The sequence below is a fragment of the Aspergillus multicolor genome (genome assembly GCF_047715735.1).
Source record: "Aspergillus multicolor strain CBS 133.54 unplaced genomic scaffold BDW74scaffold_53, whole genome shotgun sequence".
In the NCBI taxonomy this organism is placed as follows: Eukaryota; Fungi; Ascomycota; class Eurotiomycetes; order Eurotiales; family Aspergillaceae; genus Aspergillus; species Aspergillus multicolor.
The window spans coordinates 77,048-98,360 of record NW_027396004.1 but is presented as its reverse complement, the minus strand read 5'-3'; the positions used below and the strand labels follow the sequence as shown (position 1 = coordinate 98,360).

General features: G+C 54.2%; 6 protein-coding genes across 6 annotated transcripts; 2 read left to right on the top strand and 4 right to left on the bottom strand.

The window, feature by feature from the left end:
• Positions 1 to 71: 71 nt before the first annotated feature.
• BDW74DRAFT_171679 (uncharacterized protein) lies at positions 72 to 1,850 on the top strand (the record flags this gene model as incomplete). The annotated part of the gene is made up of 5 exons (XM_073727352.1): positions 72 to 312; positions 390 to 1,168; positions 1,247 to 1,337; positions 1,424 to 1,743; positions 1,797 to 1,850. 5 exons carry the CDS (start codon positions 72 to 74, stop codon positions 1,848 to 1,850), a joined length of 1,485 nt encoding a protein of 494 aa, XP_073577943.1.
• Positions 1,851 to 3,019: 1,169 nt separating this feature from the next.
• Positions 3,020 to 4,855, bottom strand: BDW74DRAFT_189484 (uncharacterized protein; the record flags this gene model as incomplete). The annotated part of the gene is made up of 2 exons (XM_073731983.1): positions 3,020 to 4,496; positions 4,530 to 4,855. The coding sequence occupies 2 exons, from the start codon at positions 4,853 to 4,855 to the stop codon at positions 3,020 to 3,022; spliced, it is 1,803 nt and encodes a 600-aa protein (XP_073577942.1).
• A 223-nt stretch (positions 4,856 to 5,078) lies between these two features.
• On the bottom strand, positions 5,079 to 7,695 carry BDW74DRAFT_183957 (uncharacterized protein; the record flags this gene model as incomplete). The annotated part of the gene is made up of 6 exons (XM_073730659.1): positions 5,079 to 5,572; positions 5,636 to 6,132; positions 6,181 to 6,597; positions 6,672 to 7,202; positions 7,252 to 7,467; positions 7,520 to 7,695. 6 exons carry the CDS (start codon positions 7,693 to 7,695, stop codon positions 5,079 to 5,081), a joined length of 2,331 nt encoding a protein of 776 aa, XP_073577941.1.
• A 3,272-nt stretch (positions 7,696 to 10,967) lies between these two features.
• On the top strand, positions 10,968 to 13,199 carry BDW74DRAFT_118505 (uncharacterized protein). The gene is made up of 2 exons (XM_073721953.1): positions 10,968 to 11,387; positions 11,447 to 13,199. Exons 1-2 carry the CDS (start codon positions 11,225 to 11,227, stop codon positions 13,078 to 13,080), a joined length of 1,797 nt encoding a protein of 598 aa, XP_073577940.1. The 5' UTR covers positions 10,968 to 11,224; the 3' UTR covers positions 13,081 to 13,199.
• A 3,339-nt stretch (positions 13,200 to 16,538) lies between these two features.
• Positions 16,539 to 18,580, bottom strand: BDW74DRAFT_163882 (uncharacterized protein). Its single transcript, XM_073726167.1, has one exon. The coding sequence runs from the start codon at positions 18,215 to 18,217 to the stop codon at positions 16,700 to 16,702; it is 1,518 nt and encodes a 505-aa protein (XP_073577939.1). The 5' UTR covers positions 18,218 to 18,580; the 3' UTR covers positions 16,539 to 16,699.
• Positions 18,581 to 19,118: 538 nt separating this feature from the next.
• On the bottom strand, positions 19,119 to 21,094 carry BDW74DRAFT_118479 (uncharacterized protein). The gene is made up of 6 exons (XM_073721952.1): positions 20,808 to 21,094; positions 20,492 to 20,756; positions 20,298 to 20,444; positions 19,619 to 20,227; positions 19,370 to 19,558; positions 19,119 to 19,308 (listed from the first exon to the last, which is right to left on the bottom strand). Exons 1-6 carry the CDS (start codon positions 21,075 to 21,077, stop codon positions 19,178 to 19,180), a joined length of 1,611 nt encoding a protein of 536 aa, XP_073577938.1. The 5' UTR covers positions 21,078 to 21,094; the 3' UTR covers positions 19,119 to 19,177.
• Positions 21,095 to 21,313: the final 219 nt, after the last annotated feature.

Here is a 21,313-nt window from a genome sequence, read left to right as displayed (position 1 = left end):
GATGGATGGCGCTATATAAGCCGTTTAAAACGACCTGTTCTGTGAGTTTCCGTCGGTAGGACACCTTTGCGATGTCGTCTACCTCTTCGAGATTGTCTAAAAAGACGCCCGAAAAGGTGTCCGAAAAGGGCCAGCCCAATGTCTCTACCACGCCCTCCAACATATCTCCTTCTCTTTCCGGGATCCCAGAAGATGCCAACATCCGCGAGTCCAAGTATGATGCCACTTTTGAAAAGCGCGTCATGCGCAAAATCGACCTCTGGCTCGTGGGCTTCTACTCCTTCGTCTACATTTTTCGCGTGATTGACTCAGGTACCACCACCCCTCATACCTCTCCATCCCCCAAAACGCAGTCTCCAACTAACACGTCCTTTCTTTGTTGATCATAGGAAACTACGCCAACGCTGCCATAATAAACCTCGAAGCCGGCAACGGGATAAAATCCGAGCTCGGCTTCTCCCCTTCCCAATGGTCCTGGTCCCAGTCCATCTTCAGCTACAGCTACATGCTCTTCGAGCCGACGAACACGCTCCTGCTGAAAAAGGTCACGCCGAGCCGGTGGATGTTCATCCTCATACTTGCGTGGGGAATTTGCGCAACGGCGTCTGGGGCGGCGCAGAATTTTGCGGGCATGATGTGCGTGCGGTTTGCAATTGGGCTTGCGGAGGCGGGCTTTTACCCGTCCGTTCTATACCACATGGCCTTCTGGTATAAACCCTCTGAGATGCCGTGGCGTGTTGCGCTGTTTTACTCGCTTGGCCAGCTTTCCAGTGCACTGAGTGGTCTCCTCGCGTATGCCATCAGCTTCATGAATCGCGTTGGTGGGCTCTCTGGGTGGCGCTGGCTTTTTATTCTTGAGGGCCTCCCGGCCATCCTGCTTGCCTTCGTGGCCCTCTGGGCGCCAGACTACCCCGAGACAGCGAAGATGCTTACGCCCGAGGAACGCGAGTGGGTTTGCTCCCGCCTAAGCAACAGCGCCCCAAAGGGGAAGGATAGCGCGTGGAGCTGGGACAATATCAAGGCACTCTTTCGCAGTTCGACGGTGTATACGTTCTCGATCTACTGGATCGGACACGGAATTGGCGGGTTCGGGGTGAATTATGCGCTGCCCACGGTGATATATGAGCTTGGGTTCACGACGACCGCCAAGTCGCAGTTGATGAATATTGTATGCACGTCTTCTACACCCTGGTCTTATTGTATATCCTGAAGTGTACTCGGATGGGACGGTTGCTGACTATTCCAGCCGCCATATGTCGCCTGCTTCCTCTTTCTCAATACAATGGGCTACTGCCTGCACCGGAAATGGATACGGCCGTGGACGACCGCGGTGGCGAGTACGTCTACTCCTACCCCCTAACCCTAAGCCCTAAACCAAATCCTCTCCCATCCAAACAGCAATCCCTCACTAACAACACCTCAGTCGAAAGCACAATCATAATCTGCTATATAATCCTGATAACAGTCCCCAACGCGATCGTGAAGTACATTGCGCTCATCGTCGCCACCGCCTGCGCAGGCTCCGCATACCCCGTCATATGGCCCGAGCGGATCCGCGCGCTGGATGGCACAGTCGCAGCTGGGATCGGGATTGGGCTGACGAATGCGATGGCTCAGTTTAGTGGGATCTGTGGCCCGCATGTCTATAATTCCCGCTTTGGACCCAGTTATCGTGTGTCGTATATCATCTGTCTGGTGTTTCTTTGTGTGGCTATATCTGGGATTTTGGCAAGTTGGGTGCTGGTTCGACGGGGGGATAGAAAGGCTAGAGCTTTGGCGTTGGATGTAGATGCAAGGGGCGCTGGAAGGGTCGCGAGTCCGGACCAGCTGGAGGGGGCCGCTGTTGTTGAGGGGAAGGAAAGGGCTGGGACTGGGACTGGGACTGGAACGAGGGAGGTTTAGGGCTGGCTAGTGGGCGTTGGGCCAACACCGTACCTACGGTAGTACGGCATTCGCACGTACCTGAAAGTACGATCAGGTTTGCAGCCCTAGGACTACAATTTGCATATCTGACCCTGGTGGCCCTGGGACGGCAAGAACATCGATTTCTTGCGCACTCTGGGAGTCCCCATTCTATATATATAGCTATGTAAAAGTAAACGGTTAGCCCTAACATAGAACACCGTGGCATCCACAGCACCATTCCAAAGACCGGTTCTTGAGATTCCGACTGCTTGAAAGATTCGTTGTTCCTTGAAGTGCAGTCGCGTTGAAAATGGCCCTGTCCGCGCTGGCAGATGCGTCTTCAGTTGCGTTCAAATATGGACGGTTCCAACCCTGAACCAGGCCAACCAGTCAGCGATGTCCCCAAGTGCTCAGGTTAGCTGATAGGAACCAAAGCCAGAGGCTAGAATACTTAGGTAGCTCTGCATCTTGTTGTCTGGGCTCCTTCAGTCTATATCGGCTTGAAGCGAAGCCGGCCAGCGATTTCAATGCTGGTGGATAATATCTCGGACTTCAGTTCGTGCAATTGCAATAATAACGGTGAACCTAGACACGCTCACCAAGTTCAATGGATATCAAACAACGAGGGTCTATATTTAAAATATCTCAAATAGCCTTTTCCTGTCGGTTTTGTCCCTCAAACATTCTGTTTGTATAGGAACGGTTGGATATATATATAGATAGGAAAGTAATTCTCCTAGTCATGAGATGATTCATATTTATCCTGCATTAATCCTGGTCCCTGCTAGTAGCCCCAGCTGTTCGACGCCCGGTGACTTCGACCTAGATTTGTTCAGGTAGGGTAGACGGGGGAGAATCGTTAGATACGTTCCCAGTTCCACCAAGGCCGCCCATCAGCCTCTGCTGCGGAATATTTGAAGGAGCTGACATCGGTCCTCAATTCACACTCGATGATGGTGTCGAGGAATCATAATCTAATCTTTCGGTCCTCGTTCCTTGCGCAGGACAGTGTATCATGCCTCGAATCCCCTTGTCGGAGATATATCCTCCAATGCCAACACTCATGAAGGGCCCCGGTGAACACCCCATGACCATAATATTGTGAGGCTCGAATCTACAACCGGCTATCCCTATCTCTACACCCTTCTAGGGTATTCTCACATGTTTGACCCCGTTGATTCAAACCCCCAACTGTATCCAATGCACAAAAACAACTCGCGGCAACCCTAACATCCGCCGTCCCCAGCGCCTCTTCCAGCTCCCGTTCAACCCCCCTGCCCTCTTCACTTTCGCTTTTTCCAACTCTCCTCAAACATCCATGATACCCAGCCAACGCCCATACATTCTTCGGATGCCGCCGTGGCCGGATTAACGATGCATCATATCCAAGATCAGCCCTGTATTCCACCGCAGCCTCACGGACGTACCCCTGCTCGAGCAACAGCGCCGCGTAGGCATGGCGAGCGGGTTGCATCCATGCCCAGGGTTCGCTGTAGGGAAGACTGTCGTCAAGTGCCACTGCTTCCCGGAGATATTTCCAGGCGGCGTCGAGGTTTTGTTCTCGATAGGCAATTTCGCCGGATAGCATGGACGATGCTACAGACAGGATGTCGAGGGCTTTGCTATTATATGCGCGACGGGATGAGGGGACGCGCGATGTCGCAGTCTCGAAGTGGGACTTTTCTCTCCTTGCGGCGGCGACATCCCCCGTCGCTGCGCGAGCAAGCGCGCGACCGTAATGTGTCGTTGCGGTCGTCACGCAAAGGAGATCGCGATCTTCTTGCGCCGGAAGATGCAATTCAAGCAGCTCATCCCACAATCCGAACCGGATAAGGGCATGCACGCGCGTCCCTAGGAAGTTCTCAAGCCAATCTGCCATTGGCGGAGAGCTGATACTTAGTACAGCTTTCCAGTCATGCACGCTCTTCTCCATTCGGCCCACCGCTTCAAGCGCCGTCTTCTTCTGTCCTGCGAACATCGCTGCGTATATTAGAGAATGGTAGTTATGTAGTCGGTAGAATGTATATAGGTTATACTCTCCTCTTCCAGCCTCGCATCGCGATATATACCGCTCGTCCGCGAGCGTCGCGTTCAGATTACTCTGTATACTGCGCTGCCAATCCCCCACAAGAATATCGAGGTGCGTCGGCATGTGGTGGATATGTCCGGCGTCGGGTACGAGGCCGCGCAGTTGATCCGCAACCTTTAACCCCTTCTCTGGCGTCGGACTCATCTCGATGTAGTGAATATATAGATGGAGTAAGCCCGGGTGTTTAATGGCGCCCGGTAGAGTCAGTGCGCTCTCGAGGACAGACCCGACGAGCGCCGTGGGCGCATTCTTCGCGGCTTTTCCTGTCTCAAGGTCCCACAGTGCCCAGGGTGTCATGTTCATCAATGCGTCGGCGTAAAGGACCGCGACCTCGAGCGCTACGGCGTCATTTTCGTCGTGTCGAAATACCTCATAAACCTTCCCCATAGCACCCGCATACCGCGCATTGACGACCCCCGGCTCCCTCGGCGGCCGCCCGTGCTCAAAACGGCTCTGCATGGCGTCGATGACAGCCCGTTCCCACGCTGTCACTTTAATCTCACTTTGCACATGCCCCCCAGCCTCGTCTTCGTACGACTTCTCAGCCGCAACTTTAGCCTGTCGCGCGGCCTCGTATCCAATTTTAGCACTCGCCGCCCGGTCGCGAGCGTCGAAGCGCTCCCAGGGTTTATTATAATTCGGTCCAACGGCGTATGCGAGGCCCCAGTGCGCCATTGCACAGGAGGAATTGTGGAGGATGGCTTGTCGGAAGCATCGTGCTGCTTCGGGGTGGTTGAAGGAATACAGCCAGGTGAGGCCCCGCGTAAACCATATCTGCGCGGAGGGGATGGATGTGCTGATTGTCAGGGTGTAGGGGCCTAGATTGTAGTATGGATCTGAGGCTGGGATCTTTTGGGCCATAATGGGTTGATGGATGTTTGGGATGGTTCTTTGGCTGGGAGGGGAGGGATCGAAGGCCGAAGATCGAGGTGCGGGGATTCGCCAGGAACATTCCCGTGAGTGGCCGTCATGGCGATGCAGTGGCGATATGCACTTAGTCATAAACAGGATATATTTAACTATTAATTACTTTTTATATAACTCAGTCCCATGCATTAAACACTACCTAGTACTATCGCTATTATCAAAGATTATTATTCGATGTCGTCCTCTCCGTCCCATTCACAGTGTCATCCCCATCCCCATTTGCCAGACTCCCCTCAAGCTCCGTACGCCGATGCCCATGCCCAGTCTCACCCACTAACCCCTCCCCCTCAAGTCCCGTATGCCCCTCCGTATCGGGAATATCCTCGAGCCCCAATCCCCTATACCCCAATGCACTCTCCAGCCTCGTATTGGTCCCGGCCGAACTAATACTCGCCTCCGACACACCAGACACATACTGCGGTCGCTGCGCCCGGCCCTCTTCAATAACGGGGCTGTACGACTGCACACTCGACAGACTGGATACATTGCGCGTGTGCGTCGGCCGCACCGGCGTGTCGCCTTCTTTCTCCTGCGGGACTTCGGGGGATACGGGCGAGCCGTACCCAAGCGGTATGCTCATGGCCGGTGAGGACGCGATGTTGCCTTCGTTGTAGGAGGTCGGGAGCTCGACGGCGTGAGCTGCGCTGTGGCCTGGTACAGTTAACACCACACCCATTGATACCCAAATTTATACCCGTTAGGGAAGCAACATACCATGCATCTCATAAACCGGATCCCCACCCGCCTCCGCCGTCGTCCGACTCGCCACCGCAGTTGTAGCCCCCTCACTCGCGGCCCCCGTGCTCTCCCCCGCATTCGTGAACCCGCCAGACACAGTCGTGCTGATATCGGGATCCTTGGGACCCGGCGGCGCAAACGCCCCAGCCGCATTCATCCAGTTCATGACGCGGGAGCCGCGGCTCATTTCGCTGCCGCGCCGCGACCCCTTGCGCTTGCGGCGGCGCAGGAACCAGAATGCGAGGAGGCCCGCTAGCAGTGCGAGACCCAGCACGACGCCGATGATCGCGCCGGCCCAGCCCGGGAAGGAGGAGCCGCCCCCGCCTGACGGGACGGAGGTTGTGCTGGTGTTGCCGGTGTTTTTGTAGGGGTAGTAGGTTTCTATGGTCTTTGTGTATTTGGCGTTGAAGATGTCGGACAGAGAGGTTGTTGTCCAGGCGTCTGGGGAGGTTTTTGTTGCGCTGCCGCTTGCACTGTCTTTGTTAGTCTATATAACTCAGATACAGTTCAAAGTGCCTTACTCTCCGCCAATTCTCCCGATAACCAGTTCAGGCACGGCGTACTGGTCCCAGTCTTCTGGGTCGTATTTATCCTGGAATCGGCCGGTGTTCAGGTTGAACACGCGGATCATCTCGACGCATGGACTTCGGCCTCCGACTTGCACGCCCCCGAGAACCAGCATTTTGTCTGGATACGGCTTGACGCATTTGTGTTCTTTGCGCCCGTGGGCAGTGCCATTCCCGCTGTACAGCTGGACCCATTCGAAGGCGGGTACGGAGAGGACATAGACGTCGTCGGACGACTGGTTCCGCGGGTCCAGACCATCATACCCGCCGTAGATATAAATACTGTGGGAAGACCCATCTGCTGCACTGGCATAGACGGAGCAGAAAGCCGTCAGTTGCGGGGGGATGTCGCCGGTCGTGTTCTGGTTGAACCTGTTTGTTGCTGAGTCAGCAATGCAATGGGGACCTTGGGGACCTTGGGGACGAGGCCTTGGGAAGATTCTCACCATCGATCGCCCGCAACATCATACACCGACACCGTTCGCATAAAGGACGGGCTCTGGCGCTCGCTCTCCGCCACCTGCGCATCCGTCAATCCAGCCGAGTAGATGTTCTCCGGCTCTGTGACGCCGCCAATCAACACGACGGCACCCTTTTCCGCGACCGGAAGCCACACGGCCTCGCCATTCGCGCGTCCAGCTACCTCCGCAGGAAGCGAGACATTGGCAAACACCGCGTTCTCCATCTCCGACATGTCGATCGTGATCATGCCCTGCGACACGTTCGTCGCCGTCTCGTTGTCCCAGATCGGGCCCCAGTCCGGCGAACGCATCCCGCTCACATAGAACCCCATGTTCTCGCTCGGTGCGGACACGCCTGCGCCTGCCGTGATGAACCGAGTTACCCCGTCGTCGAGGTTGCTGCTCACGAATCGGGGCTCCCACTCGCTGCGCTGGGCGCCGTACTGGTAGCGCTCGTATGCGAGGACCGTATTCGCGGGCGGGCTGTCGGTGGCGTCCGTGTTTTCCAGCAGGCCTCTGCGAGGTGGTTAGAGGAGCCGACTGGGGCAGCAGGACAGAGTCTCACCCGTAAAGATAGAACATGTTGTCGTTGGCCCACATTACCCCGTCGTGGTAGGTCGGCGCCAGGTTGCCCGCGATGCCGCCGCCTTTTTCGAAGGTACTGAACAACGCGGTGAGGTTGTCGGAGGAGGTGTTGAACGTCGAGGAGAGAGGCAGTCTGTAGACGAGGCCTTCTGCGTTGTCGTCGCTGTTCACCTGGACTTGTCCGTTCGAGAAGCCTCTGCTGGGGTTAGCAGTTTGCGAGATGGACGGCCTGATCTGGTTGCTCTTACCTTTGGTACACCAGGTACCCTCCATCGAGATAGACGGTGTCGCGAATGACAGCCGCGCGCAGCTGCCCCCATGTGCAAATCGAGCTGTTGATCTGGTTCAAGACATCGCCCTGCGCCTGCACTCGCCCAACCGCCGCAGCGACGGCCAGCGCAGCCAGTCCGAAATCTCGCAGCATGGTCATTGAAGTTCAGAGATATTCATCGCCCGCATAATATCGACAGAGTCGCAGTCGCCGGTCGTCCCTTTTCGATCGCGGCAGTCGCTGCGTTCTTTGCCGGGCTGAGACTCTGTGTGACGGGCTCGACGAAGGGGGACAAAGAAGGCGACCGCTGCGATTCGGAGGCTATTCGCTCCGTCGACGCCGACTTGGGAGGCGCAGTGATTCATGGAACAGGGACGCTGGCTTTGTCCGGTAAGCAGGTGCCACGCCCTTGGTCGCAATTGGGTCTGCGTCTGGGCGAGTGAGCGGCGGGCGGCATCGTATTCATGGCCTGTCCGGAATGGGGGCACACCAAGCCATTTACCAAGAACACGAGGCGGGGTTGTCGTCTGAGCACAGGATTTGCACCCTTGCAGCCACTCGCAGCCAGTCACGGCCGGTGCACCCTGCAATGTAACCAGAATAACGCTAGACCGACATGGGGTTGCGGCCTTGCTGCCACTCACGCTGTTGTGTCGCGTTCCACGGACTCAGCCTCAATGAGAATAGCTCTTGCGAAGCAGTTCACTCGAGTCTGTCCAGGTCAATGCTGACACGCTGATCAGCGCCCTAACGAACCTTCTCTTCTCTTCAAGCCTCCTGAAGAGGCACGGCCTTTCTTGACGTGCCAATCTGCAGCTAATCGCTAGCCCGCGCTATCCCTGCCTTCGCGGACATCCGCCAGCTCGACAAGCACTCTAGTCCGAGCCTGACCTGCTTTCCTTCCGCAGCCTTGCAGCTCGCATACGAAGTAGTCTGCAGCAGCCACGTATCGTCCCTGCCCGTGCTCTCATGTCTCACTCTCCCTCCCCCACCCCCAGAGCCTCTGAGCCTCTGAGCCTCTCCCCTCTCGTTCCAGCCTTGCTTGCTCCCTCCATTTCCGCCATGGCTCTTATAACCATGAATCGTCCCCGTGCCCGATCCGTCCATCGTCAAACGAACAAAGATACCCCATTCTCTTTGTTGTCTACACTTCGCCTCCTCGCCGACCTCGTCGTTCTCCCCCTTTCTCCTCCCCGTCCTTTTGGAACTGTCTCATCTTATGCTCGCTCTCTTTTCCTCTGACAGTTCTCATGAACACTCGTTCACCCCAATTGACGAGTAGCGCGGCGCAACTCCCTCGTTCCCTGCGCGGCATCTGCATTCGCAATCTCACTGTCGTTTGAGATAGACAATATACCGGTCTTATCAGTTCCAACGCAGCCATGCGTTTCAGCCCTTTTCGCTTTCTCCTCGTGGCGGCGCCCGCGCTCGTATGGGCGCATCGGGAACACGGGGCCGCGGGCTCTGGGGATCTGGACCTTGACCTTGATCATGATCATGAGTTTGTATACGAAAGTGTCACTGTCATTCCACGGCAGGTTGTCGATGCCCTCGGTGGAGTTTCTACTACTTATGTGACCTCGACCGCGACGATTACTTCTTGCTCCTGCACGGTACATACCGTATCCCCTCCTCCGTTTGGCTTCCAGGGGCATTGACTGGGACTGACGCTTGCAGCTGACGTCGACTACTACGACCGTGGAACCGCCGACGAGTACATCGACATCGACATCGACTTCCGAAACTAGTACTAGTACGAGCACTAGTACCTCTAGTACCGAGACCAGCACATCCAGCACTTCAACAGAAACCAGCTCCAGCAGCACTACCTCTAGTACTGAGCCAAGCTCATCCAGTACTTCAGCAGAAACTAGCTCGAGCAGTACTACCTCTAGTACCGAGACAAGCCCGTCCAGTACTTCAACGGAAACCAGCTCGAGCAGTACTACCTCTAGTACCGAGACAAGCCCGTCCAGTACTTCAACAGAAACTAGCTCCAGCAGCACTACCTCTAGTACTGAGACAAGCTCATCCAGCACTTCAGCAGAAACTAGCTCGAGCAGTACTACCTCTAGTACCGAGACAAGCACGTCCAGTACTTCAACAGAAACGACCTCCAGCTCCAGCAGTACTACTTCCAGCTCATCGAGCACTTCAGCGGAAACAAGCTCCAGCACTAGCACATCGGAAACAAGCATTAGTACTACTACCGAAACAAGCAGCACGGTCACCTCAACGACGTCCACATCTGCCAGCCCGGGATGCTCTGCAGGGTCGGCGCCACCGGCAGTCACGAGCTGGTCAACGACCACAGTCACCCAAAACACTTGCTCGGCGCCGCCGGCAGTCACAAGCTGCTCGGCCTCGCCAGCTCCGCCGGCTGTGACTTCTTGGTCCACAACTACGGTCAACACCTGCTCGGCGTCTGACCCTTCCACTAGCTATATCACGGAAAGTTGCTCGTCTGTCCCTCCTGATATCTCGACCAGCTATATCACGGAATCTTGCTCGTCTGTCCCACCAGATATCTCAACTAGCTATATCACGGAGAGTTGTTCAGCTGTCCCTCCGAATATTTCAACCAGTTATATCACGCAATCATGCTCCGCTGTTCCGCCGGAGACCGAGACAGCAACTCAGACTGAAACCGTCACCAGCATCGTTGAACGGCCTGGAGGCGGGGGCGGAGGCGGCTGTCCTACAACCCGCTGTCCGAGCCAGCCAACGATTACGGTGACTTCAACGACCACGACAACGTCCATTTCCGTCTCCATCAGCACAATACCAGCATCCACCGTCACAGAGGTATCGACTTCGATAGTCACGTCCTACTCGGAAACAACTCTCCCAGCAAGCACGACCACGGTCGTGTCCACAGTCGAAGTGGAGGAAACCGTTTACTCAACTATCGTTTCGACCTGGACCCAGCCCGCCAGCACCGTGATATCAACTATAGAAGTGACCGAGGACGGTTCAACATTTTATTCGACCATCGTCAGCACTATTCCGGCTTCGACCATTATCAGTACCATCGAGACAACCCTTCCAGCGTCGACTATCATAGAAACCCTGTCCGCTAGTACTGTATATTCGACCGTAGAAGTGACCGAAGACGGGTCAACCTTCTGGTCAACGATCGTCAGCACTATTCCCGCATCAACGTCCATAATTATCAGCACTATCGGGACTACTCTACCACCAAGCACAATCTACGAAGAAACAACGGCATATATAACGAGCGTTCTACCTCCGGTAACTACCACTCTCTCCCCGGTAACAACGACAATTAGCGGCTCTACGATTACAATTCCTGGAAGCGTGACCACTCTGGCTCCGTCCACGATCACCCAGGTGACAACTCTCCCGGCGTCAACCGTTTATTCGGAATCGACTGTTTATATAACGAGCGTTTTACCCCCAATAACGACCCAGCTGCCCCCAGTAACCACGACGATCAGCGGATCTCCCATCACGCTTCCGGGAGAGACTACCGTTCTGCCCGGTTCTACGGTCGTTCTAACATCCATGCTTCCTGGAGAAACGTCTATAGTCATGCAGACGCAGATCCAGACGCAGATCCAGACACAGCCGGCATCAACGGAGATTTATACGACTACGATTAGCGGCCCGACGTCGATTCAGACCGTGGTCGTGACGCAGGTGCTTAGTACAACGATCGTGAATGAAGTGCCAGGTATGTCTTGTGCCCATTCAAGAAAATTGGAGTTTCATGAGGACAAGAGAAGGTGAAGAGCTAATACTCTACTTCAAAGGCCCCGGCACAACGCTCATCCTCACTTCGACTGGTGTCGAAACTCTTCCTGGTCTGACGCAGACAATCGGTGGTATGTATACCTATTCCGAGCCAAACCAGTCCAAACATATAGATACTAACAGCACCCAGAACCAGCATCAACGGTAACCCTCTCTATCTGCCCAACCCTAACACTAAACCCCACATACACGCCCCCAACCCCACTGCCCACAGACTACACCTGGGGCTGCCGACCCGGCTACCTCTGCCAGCCGCGCCACGAGACCTCCGAGCGCGAGTCCTGCGACTTTGAATTCGGCCTCCCGGCCCCGTCCTACGTCTGCAGACCAGAAGAGTGTATCCCCTCGCCCCCCCTCATCCAAGACCAGTTCTGGGGTGAACCGGTCGTCGCCGATCAAGTGGGCACATACAACATCTCCCCGAGCTACTTCAACTGCAATCCGGGCCAATTCGGGCTGAATTACTCCATCTTTCGCGTCCCGACGGATTTCACCGAGGTAGACTTCTCCAAGCGCAGCCTGCTAGCGAGGTTACTCGGCCTGAGATCAGGATCTGGAGCGAAACGACACAGCAAGCGCCAGGAACTCCTGCAGGATGTCCTCTTCAGCGACGTCTGCTACGACGAGTGCAACGGCGCCGCACTGGAAGCCGAACGCCGCGGCAAGACGCCGTCCCTTTGTGCGGCGACCTCCGCCTTCATGGATAAACTCGACCAGTGCCGGCGGTGTAACCTGCGCTTCCCGCTTGATAAAGATGAGCAGGATCCGCTGACTATCCCGCCGGATTTGAATCAGTTCCTGGGGTACTGTGATGGGTTGGGTGGGGCGGGGACTTCCACGGCGCAGGGGGCTACGTCGAGCGGTGGGGAGACGAGGACGAGCACGAGGACGGCTGTTTCGTCTGGCTCGACGGGATCGGGATCGGGATCGGGTCCGAGTTCGAGTAGGAATGGGGGCGATGATGATGGGGCCAGTACTTCGGGCAGTGCTGATGGGGGGTCGACTACGCTATCGAGCACCTCGGGTCCGTCGAGTACGTCTAGCGGTGATGATGCAGATAGCACCGGATCTGGGTCTTCGTCGTCGGGCTCGGGCTCTGAGGATAACGAGTCCGGCAGTTCTGCAACAGGAACTCAGTCAGGCTCCGGTTCAGGCGGAGACGGCGACTTGACCGCGTCCAATTCCCCTGGAGCGACCGGTGGAGCCGGGACTGGATCTGACTCGGGCGAGGACCAAGGAGAGAATGGGGGCAGTAGCAGCTCAGACGGCTCAGACGGCTCTAACTCTGGCTCTAACTCTGGCTCTAACTCTGGCTCTAACTCTGGCTCTAACTCTGGCTCTAACTCTGGCTCTAACTCTGGCTCTAACTCTGGCTCTGGCTCTGGCTCTGGCTCTGGCTCTGGCTCTGGCTCTGGCTCTGGCTCTGGCTCTGGTTCGGATTCAGAGAACGGGTCCGACAACTCTGGAGATTCCGGCTCTGACACATCTAGCGGAAATTCGAGTTCGACCAGTGGCAACGGGCCAGGTTCAGGTTCCGGCTCTGGTTCAAATTCAGATTCGGGATCAGGGTCAGGATCAGGGTCAGGATCAGGAGCCTCCGACGAGCCCACGCCAGGCTCAACGCCCGGATCTCCAACAAGCGTCTCGCCGACAGATTCGACCTCGACCTCACCATCGCCATCAGCTTTCACGGGTGTGGCGGCGAAGTTCGCGGTTCCAGTGCACTGGGGTCTTATTCCCGTTGTGCTGGGTTTTCTTTTGTAGGTGAGTGAATAATGACGATGATGATGATGATGGTGAAATGAAGAATGAGGGTGATTGATGAGGAGGAAAAGCGGGTTTTTATCATTTATTCGGTACCTATGCCTTCGGGCACCTCTTAAGAATTGTAATGATGTTCATACTAGGTAGTTCTTTTACTATAGACCCAATGCACTTCCACTTTATCTTTGAGATCTTGTAATGGTGTTCCCTTTTGTAAAAGGCATTAATATCAGAGTCGATGTTCAAGCGACTCCTGGACACGGTCAGGCACATCCTTCCCAAGTCTACAGCGTTTAAAGTTCCCGAGCCTAGGCGGTTGGCCCGGCAAAACAATGCTGTCTTTTTGCAACTGGCCATGGTCAAAATATTATACTTGCGCCCTTGGGTATTAGCAATTGATCAGGGCGTACTGAGAAGAAAGCGTCCGGAGAAGGATTTGCGTGTAATATGTCGGCGCCGCCTAAACAACTCTTGCGGGGGTACCATACTATTCTCGAGCAGCCGATTAGCACGTCACCCTTGCCATACCGTAGTCAATCCATGTCTGGTTCTGATGCTGATTCTTGCTTATCAAACTTCCGGATCTGCGTCCCTCAGACTGCTTGCCTTGGGCTGGAAGATGGCAATCGTGGAAGGCATATCGGTAGCTATATAGTTCCATCTGATCCTATGCGAGGGTCGTGGGTTCACTGCCAACTTCGAGGCAAGCGCTCAGTAAGCTTGAATTGTGGAAGTTTATGCTCCAATATCGACTTGGCCATTGCAAAGCTTGGCCGGTCGTTGGATGCAGTACGGTGTCAGTCGTGGTTGACCAAACGTGGCCGTGGCCAATTTGGAAATAGCCTTGGTAAGTAGTAATGAACCGCTCCCAGGCAGGAGTTAATATTCTTCACAAGGTAATTAGAAACCGTAGTTTCTTGCCGTCAATAAGGTTCCTAGGAAATTGGATGAACAGCGGTACGAGGACGCGCTGGTATAATGGCATCAATCTCGGCCATGGCCGATACTCGTAGAAAGAAAATGCCAAGATCATGCTGCGATATTCTGTATATACATCAAGCCCGGATGTGTCGTTGGTGGCTTGATACTGGCCTAGGGACTTGGGGGTAGCACGCCCATCGAATACCTAGTCCAGTAATACTGAAGTATCATGAGCGGATAGCAGGAAGGTAGCATCAAAAGCCTCACGGTAATTAGAGTCACAGAGTGTGATATTGGGATTGAGATAATGGTCACAAAAGGAAAAGGCTTGAACCCGGGTCGCAGCATCTAGCAGGAGTTTGGACGTCCGAATTTAACGACGACGGGTTTGGTGAGACCGAACGCACGATGTTGACGCAAGGACCACCTCACACTTTTAGTCAATAGTTCCAGCCCTTGGAATCCGTCCACGGTCGAAGGGGTGTGCATCTCTGCCTCGAAGGGCCGAGGTGTAAATAATTGCCTCTCTGAAGTAGGTAGACAACCGCGCGCCTTGCTTGAGCCACCATTTTCTACGCTCAAGAAAGATAGCTGTCGAGATCGCGATTAGAAATTATTTTGAGAGGCCGCCAAGCAGCAGAATGCGAACAGGTCGTAATCATGCCCGCATGAACATACAGTCTTTCTGCCACTGTCGAAAGAACTTTGATGTGGCGAATATTGACAGGCCCCAGTCGCGCGAGTATACAGGACTGAACCAGCACCCAGGAAAGTTGATTATGACAACGCCTTAGTTGCACTATCAAAGGAGTCTCGCGTTCGTGGCTTGAGTAGCGTCGATCCTAAAGCATGCCGACATGGGAAGCAGACCGATTTGATATTTGGGCAGTGGAAGGTTTCAACAAAACCAATATAAAGCGATGACCACCTAGGTGTAGGAAACAGGAGACCCATAATGGCCCATAGCAGTCCTTTCTGTCGTGTCCGAAATTAAGCGTTCAGACATCGTGGTGTGTCTGTAGACTCGAGGGAGAGCTGCGTGAATATGGACGAATAGATGAAAGATTTGTGAGATGATGGATCATACCACTCGACAAGGCAGAGACGTTCTAGTGTTCAATCGCGCGGGAATCCAGGCGTGGAAACGGTGATTGAATCAGAGAAATATGATCCAAGTCGTAAGTCCGTTCGCAGCGTAACCAATTCATGCCAAGAATTTGGTAGGATGTCATTTGGAGAGACGGTAGATGCGCAGCATATGTCAAGCGGTCGGTAGTAAGCGCCCGAAGTCGGACGGCGAGAGAAAATAAGACCGCTGGCGACGGCAGAGAATAGAAGAAAGGAGCCGCACAGTTTGACAAGTTGGAATATCAGACGGCAGGTGTGTATTCGCTGTGAGGTGGTACATTCAATGTCGGGATGAGGCTCGCTGGTCAGTCTGCGTTGGAAGTCAAGGTCAGCCTAAATAGATCATTCTAGAAGGAGTGCAGATAACATAGTAAGCACTCCGTCATCGTCCTCGCCGCTTCGATCGTCATCAGGGTGCACACACCGGCCATGCGAATAGAAACTGGTCCATCATCAACGCCCTCTAGCTTGTTTTTGACCACCCACATGTGAGACGGCTCGGTTCCCGGATGGACGCGGACGAAAATGGCCGAGAGCAACGAATGCATCCTGCCGGGCTTCATTTTACTCGCGATTAATCCGAGTATTTGGAGACGACCTAGGTATACCGAGAACTCCGCATTGGCCGAACATCGTGCCTTTATTAATCGCGATTATTGGTCTGCTTGACGACGGGTGGCGAAAGGGTCCGGGCGTTGTATCGACCTCAATACCCGCAAAGAGCTGGTGAAACCTGATTAGACGTCAGCGGAGCGACAGTCCTATGCCGGCTTCAGTGGCCGCACCTTGGCCAGGGACGCGGAAGGGCGATGGGAGGGTATCACACCGTCTTAGGCCATGGCCATGGTGGACTCGTATGACTGAGAGCCTTTAAAAGGTTGAAGGATGAGAGACATAACACCATGTCGACAAGTAAAGAAGACCTTGGGGAACAGACGCTAAAGACTGAGGCTCGCGGGAATCAACAGCATCGTGACCAGAAGGAGGTTGGAATGAAGAAGAGGGAAATGCGTGGAAAGGACCTCGGGAGCGAAAGGGGCAGGTGCGACCCTCGCCCGAGCCCAGAGAAGGGTAGGAGGCATGCTAGGGCAGGGAACGAGAGCCAAGGCCAAAGGTTCCACGGCTCAATCTCCTTCCACATGAGGCGAAATGTTCTGACATTGTCGAGGTTCAGTCATTTTGCAGATGCAATTCATACCGCTAGAGAGCTGCAAAGTATTCCCGCTTGCTTTGCTGGGCCTCCAACTCGGAATTAACGTGATTTCGACGTAGCGGAAGCGAGGAAGTAGCTATCAAGATTAGTGTACATAGCGAAACGCTGTTCAGTGGACTAAAAGCATCATCTATCTACTCTTCGCAAATACGCAATAGCTAGGAAGGTTACACCAGCCATCATTGCTTGAGGAACATGGTCGGAAACATGAGTGAACCCCGTTCAATGCAGTCTATAGCTATTCAAAGCGTATTATCAGCAGTCTATACAAATCCGAAATCCAAAGTCTCCCCCTCGGTGGAAAATGAAAATGCGCTTGCTGGCAAGTAGCCCCTCAGAACTCGCAGATCCCAAGAATCAAGCACCCAGCGCTTGGATAGTAATGACGTTGCACCGGTCGAGAAAAGCCAACGCCTCGTTCCGAGTATGCCATGCATCATTATATGTCGCGCTCAATGTCAATCGCCCGTCCCAAGTACCGAGGAACAGTGCCAGTCCGGTCACCAGATGCTCTCTGGTTATCCAAGGGTTGTCTAGGCTAAAAGCGCCGTGCGTAGGTGATACAATGTTATCAATCTCGCCCAGGTCCGAGAGAGATACTGATGGTTTGTTGTATGGGACGGGTATCGCCGGGGTCGCATTGTCGACTGGATACGGAGGTGTAATCATCGCCCAGTAGGAGGGAACCATCTGGATTCGCTGTTTATCATTCCGGTTCTGTAGGTCGAAGCGACGAACCGCGCTGGCGACTCGCATAAATTCTTGTCTTCGACGAATGCTGTGATCGAGAAGTTGCTCTGGTGCTCCAATTGAGGCAGCGGGCACGGTCAAGTCGACTGCAAGGCACTCACCGGAGACCGAGTGGTACACCGATGCCGCGTGCGATGCGGTGCTGTACGGCTCTTGGCACTGCGGGCGCTCATCAAGAAAACTATAGTTGACATAACGCACGGTTCTTGATCGCGCCTGTCGCTTCTGAAGATCGCGGAGAATGATGCCGATGGCAGTGTGATAGGCATGCGTCAAAGTCAAGCCAAGGGCTCGGCAGGCCTTGACGACTCGATGGGTGGACTCCGTAGAAAGCGTAATCGCCACCCTCTGGTGCTTTCCCGGTTTGGTTGCATTCTTCCGATGAGGAAATCCAGCAATCTCGACATCTTTCTTCAGAGCGGCATTCCAGGTTACGGTCCTCGCGAGGCGAGCTTCTTGTTGTTTGCTCAAGGTGGGCGAAATGCCGGCGGCGACATGTAACGGCGGGCTTAGTCTCGACCACTCGTCTTCAAAGACCGGGATAGCGTAGGCGTCACCTTGCTGGAACGCCTGTGCTGCATGGGCGAAGAGGTTATTAAGGATCATCAAAGCACCAATCCCGTCCACGATATCATGCCGACAGCGAAGAACCAGGTCGGCGTTCATCGTACCCCTCTGTCTCGCAGCACGCTTGATCAAGAAAACTGTTGGCAGATCGGGAACCGGTGGATCAGAGTTGCACCACTGCAGACCGGAGGACTTGGTGCGAACGACGCGAAAGGTGTCTTGCAACCAGGTATTCTGCGCCTCCGGACTCGAAAACGCCTCGTAGACCTTCCTACACTTCTGCCGCTGTTCATCGTACTCAACGTGAGCCGCGATCGTAGGGTTCTCGAATCTCAACCGCAACCAGGCCTTTCGCAGAGCATTTTCAACCGCCAAGTCCGTCCCTTGTGCCGAGAACGAGATGTACCCCGTTATCGCGAAACAGCAGCGTCCAGTCCCCTCATAAGTCTTCGCAAGCGAGGCGTAAAACTGCTCGACTTCATCAATATCGCGCTCCCAACGACCAGGCCTCACCTCCGCCCACGCATAATCGTTAGTTCCAGTGTCAAGCGACCCCATGTTAAGCCGAGTCTCGCAAAGTGTACGGTGCCGTGTGCCGGTCAGACGGGGAACGCCTCGGGACGCACGCGAGTTATAGCCATATCCATGTCTCGGATTCGAGTCATTTGACGACCTCCTGCAGAGCCTGATTAGCCGGCAACTGACCGATCACTGGGTGTAAAGAGACGGATCGCCCAGAACGGGCGAGGCACTCGGCCCGTTGTCCGTATCGCTTTCGGTTCGCCGCCATCGCGCCCAACGCGGTCGCGCCTCAACAATTACAACCAGGGCGCCATCGTATCAGAGAGATAAAGATCATGAATCGACCGAGCCCAGACCAGTGGCCTTGTTTGTTCGGCTGAACTTCGGTTGAGACCGAAAGTCGAAATATTTGTCAACGGGGAATCGCGACACGAGCTCCCCGTCGCGCTCATCCACTCTGGAAGTCACGTGGTAACATGCAAAAGTGGTATTTCTATAGTAACCAGGCTTTGTGCATCTTGCACTAGCTGGTCAGATCGCCCGCTGAAACCCATCTTGTCGTCAGAAGCACTACAAACATGAGATTTTCAATCGATCACTCTTCGATATGCTTGGCGCTAACAATTGATTGGATGATAATAGAGAGCAAGTATAGCCTCAGTAGCGTTTGCGGAGTTAATCAATGTGCTATACATCCCAACATATCAAGTCATCACGCTGAAATATATTTTGGTAAGCTAAGACAGGAGGAAACTGATGCAGAGAACCGAGAAGAACCTCTCCCCGTAGAAAGACAAGGAAATAGCGACTACACAGACTAAATACGTTGCATCAAGCAAAAATTATTAAGGTGGGAACTCTGGTGCTCTTCAATGGATCGGGTGCGCCTGCCCTCTACGCGACATTTCGACATCACCAACACAGACTCTCCCAAACCGTCGAATTCAATCTCTATATGCAAATATGCAAAAGCTCGCTCTAAACCAAGCAACCTCTCTATACCCTCCCATTCGTAGCGGCGACAGCCTTGAGTATAACATCCGTCATAGCCAACGCACCCTCATCTTCTAGTCTGCGCCCAACAAGTTGGAGGTTCACAGGCATGCCGTGGACGGACTCCGCGGAATCTAGATCCGTTAGTCTATAGTCACGTTATGTAAGCATTAAAGGGACTCAAATGGAACTTACAGTCATTCTGAATCTGTGCATCGATGTCACTTAAGGCTTGGTGGTTCAGATAAGCCTTATCAAGCTCCTTATCGGCCTTGACACCGCAGGGGAACGAGACGGCAGGATAGTCGAGCACATTGAAAACGCCGGTGTATCCGACGTAGGCGAACTTGCCGTGCTCGACAGTGCTGTAGGGTGTTGTTGGGCCTGTAGAAGACACGTTAGCAAGGGATTTAGCCGGAACCGATCAGGGGTCGGAGTACGTACACAGCACAGCATCGATGCCGCTTTCGTTCCACCGGTCGAGGTACGACTTGCAGAGGGCGTTCCGCTTCAAATGAAGCTGCCACATTTCATGGACACCCAATTCTGAAGATTCCTCGTAAGCCTTCATCTCAGGGCGGAACGGCTCTCCTGTTGGCTCGAGCAGTTTGCGCACACTCTTTCCTCCATCTGCGACGAAGAATGTCGAGAGTAATGTTAGGAGCTCCTTGTGCTCTGTCGGCGCCCAGGTCACGACTTCATGACCAGCATTCTTTAGCTTCTGGACCGTCTCGTCAAGTGCACGGGCAACCGGGGGAGTAGGTGTCACAAGTCCATCATGGTGAAGCACACCTATTTTCAGAGGCTTCTTCACTTCGGCTCGCCGCCATGGGATCGGTAGACACTTTGGGTCAATAAGCCACGGTTGCTGACCAACCACTGTACTAGCCCATAAAACGATCTCCTCCAGTGTCTTTGCCATGGGTCCGTTGACGCTGTTAACTGCTTCTTGGCCGGCGAGGCCGGAGCGGGTTTGGAAGTTCGGGAAGCGGCCGAAGGAGGGGCGGATCGTGAATATCCCTGTGCATGCAGCCGGAATACGAAGAGAGCCGCCTGGGTGTGGAGGATTTGATCAGTATTAAGGCCCGGGCCCAAAGCGAGATACGTAGGAAATCTTGCTCACCGATATCGGTTCCAACGCCAATTCGACTACCGCCAAAGGCGATCAGTGAACTCTCTCCGCCAGAAGAGCCACCGGAAGTCAGCTTGCGGTTGCGAGGATTGACTGTCCGACCAAAGACATTGTTGACCGATTCGGCAATCATCATCGCTGGACTTGGTCAGCTACCCATTCCTCGAGAACCTTGGCAAGCATACCGGTAGGAACATTGGTCTTGCAGTAAAGCACCGCACCCGCATCAAGCAAAAGATCGACCAGCGTGCTATTGTATGTAGCCGGATCGTCGACCAGTGACGAAAAGCCAACTGTCGCATCGACGCCAACTAGATTAAAGTTGTCCTTGATAGAAATTGGCAGACCGTGGAAGGGGCCTTTTGTTTTGCCGGTCTCTTTGTAGTAAGCATCGAGCTCTTTCGCCTGGGCGATGGCCCTGTCGAACAGGATCTCGGACAGGCAGTTCGTCTATAGAAGCAATCAGTTTGCGGTTCAATGAACAACGGGCATACACCGCACCAATTGATGCGCTACCGCCGCAGTCTTGCAGAAAGTCCTGGCTACTTCCTCCGCCGTCCATTGTCCGGAAGCAAGATACTTGAGAATCGTCTGCGCAGGCGTTGACGTAACCTCCAATTCGCGATCCGAAAAGAAACCCGACTCCCCTGGAAACCCCGTAACGTCTAATTGATCTTCGGGAGGGAAGATCTCAGCAGGGATGATCCATTCGGCGGGGATGGCATTCTTGAGAGCCTGTCGCTTTTTGGCGGCAATGGATTCCCACGACATTCTTACGGCAATATCCAACAGACTTTGTTCGGAGTTCTCGATTGCCGATAAGAACCTTGGCCTGGCTTTTGTATGTGGTTGGAGATGATGCGGGGTTCGCAACCGGATTAGTCGATCTCTTGGAGACTGACATCATTGGTCCATCGCACCGAGGTTATCAGCATATCAGTGCTGGTTTGGAGTTGCGACTTTGGAGTATTGATTTATGCAGTAATTGGAGGCATATCATATGATGC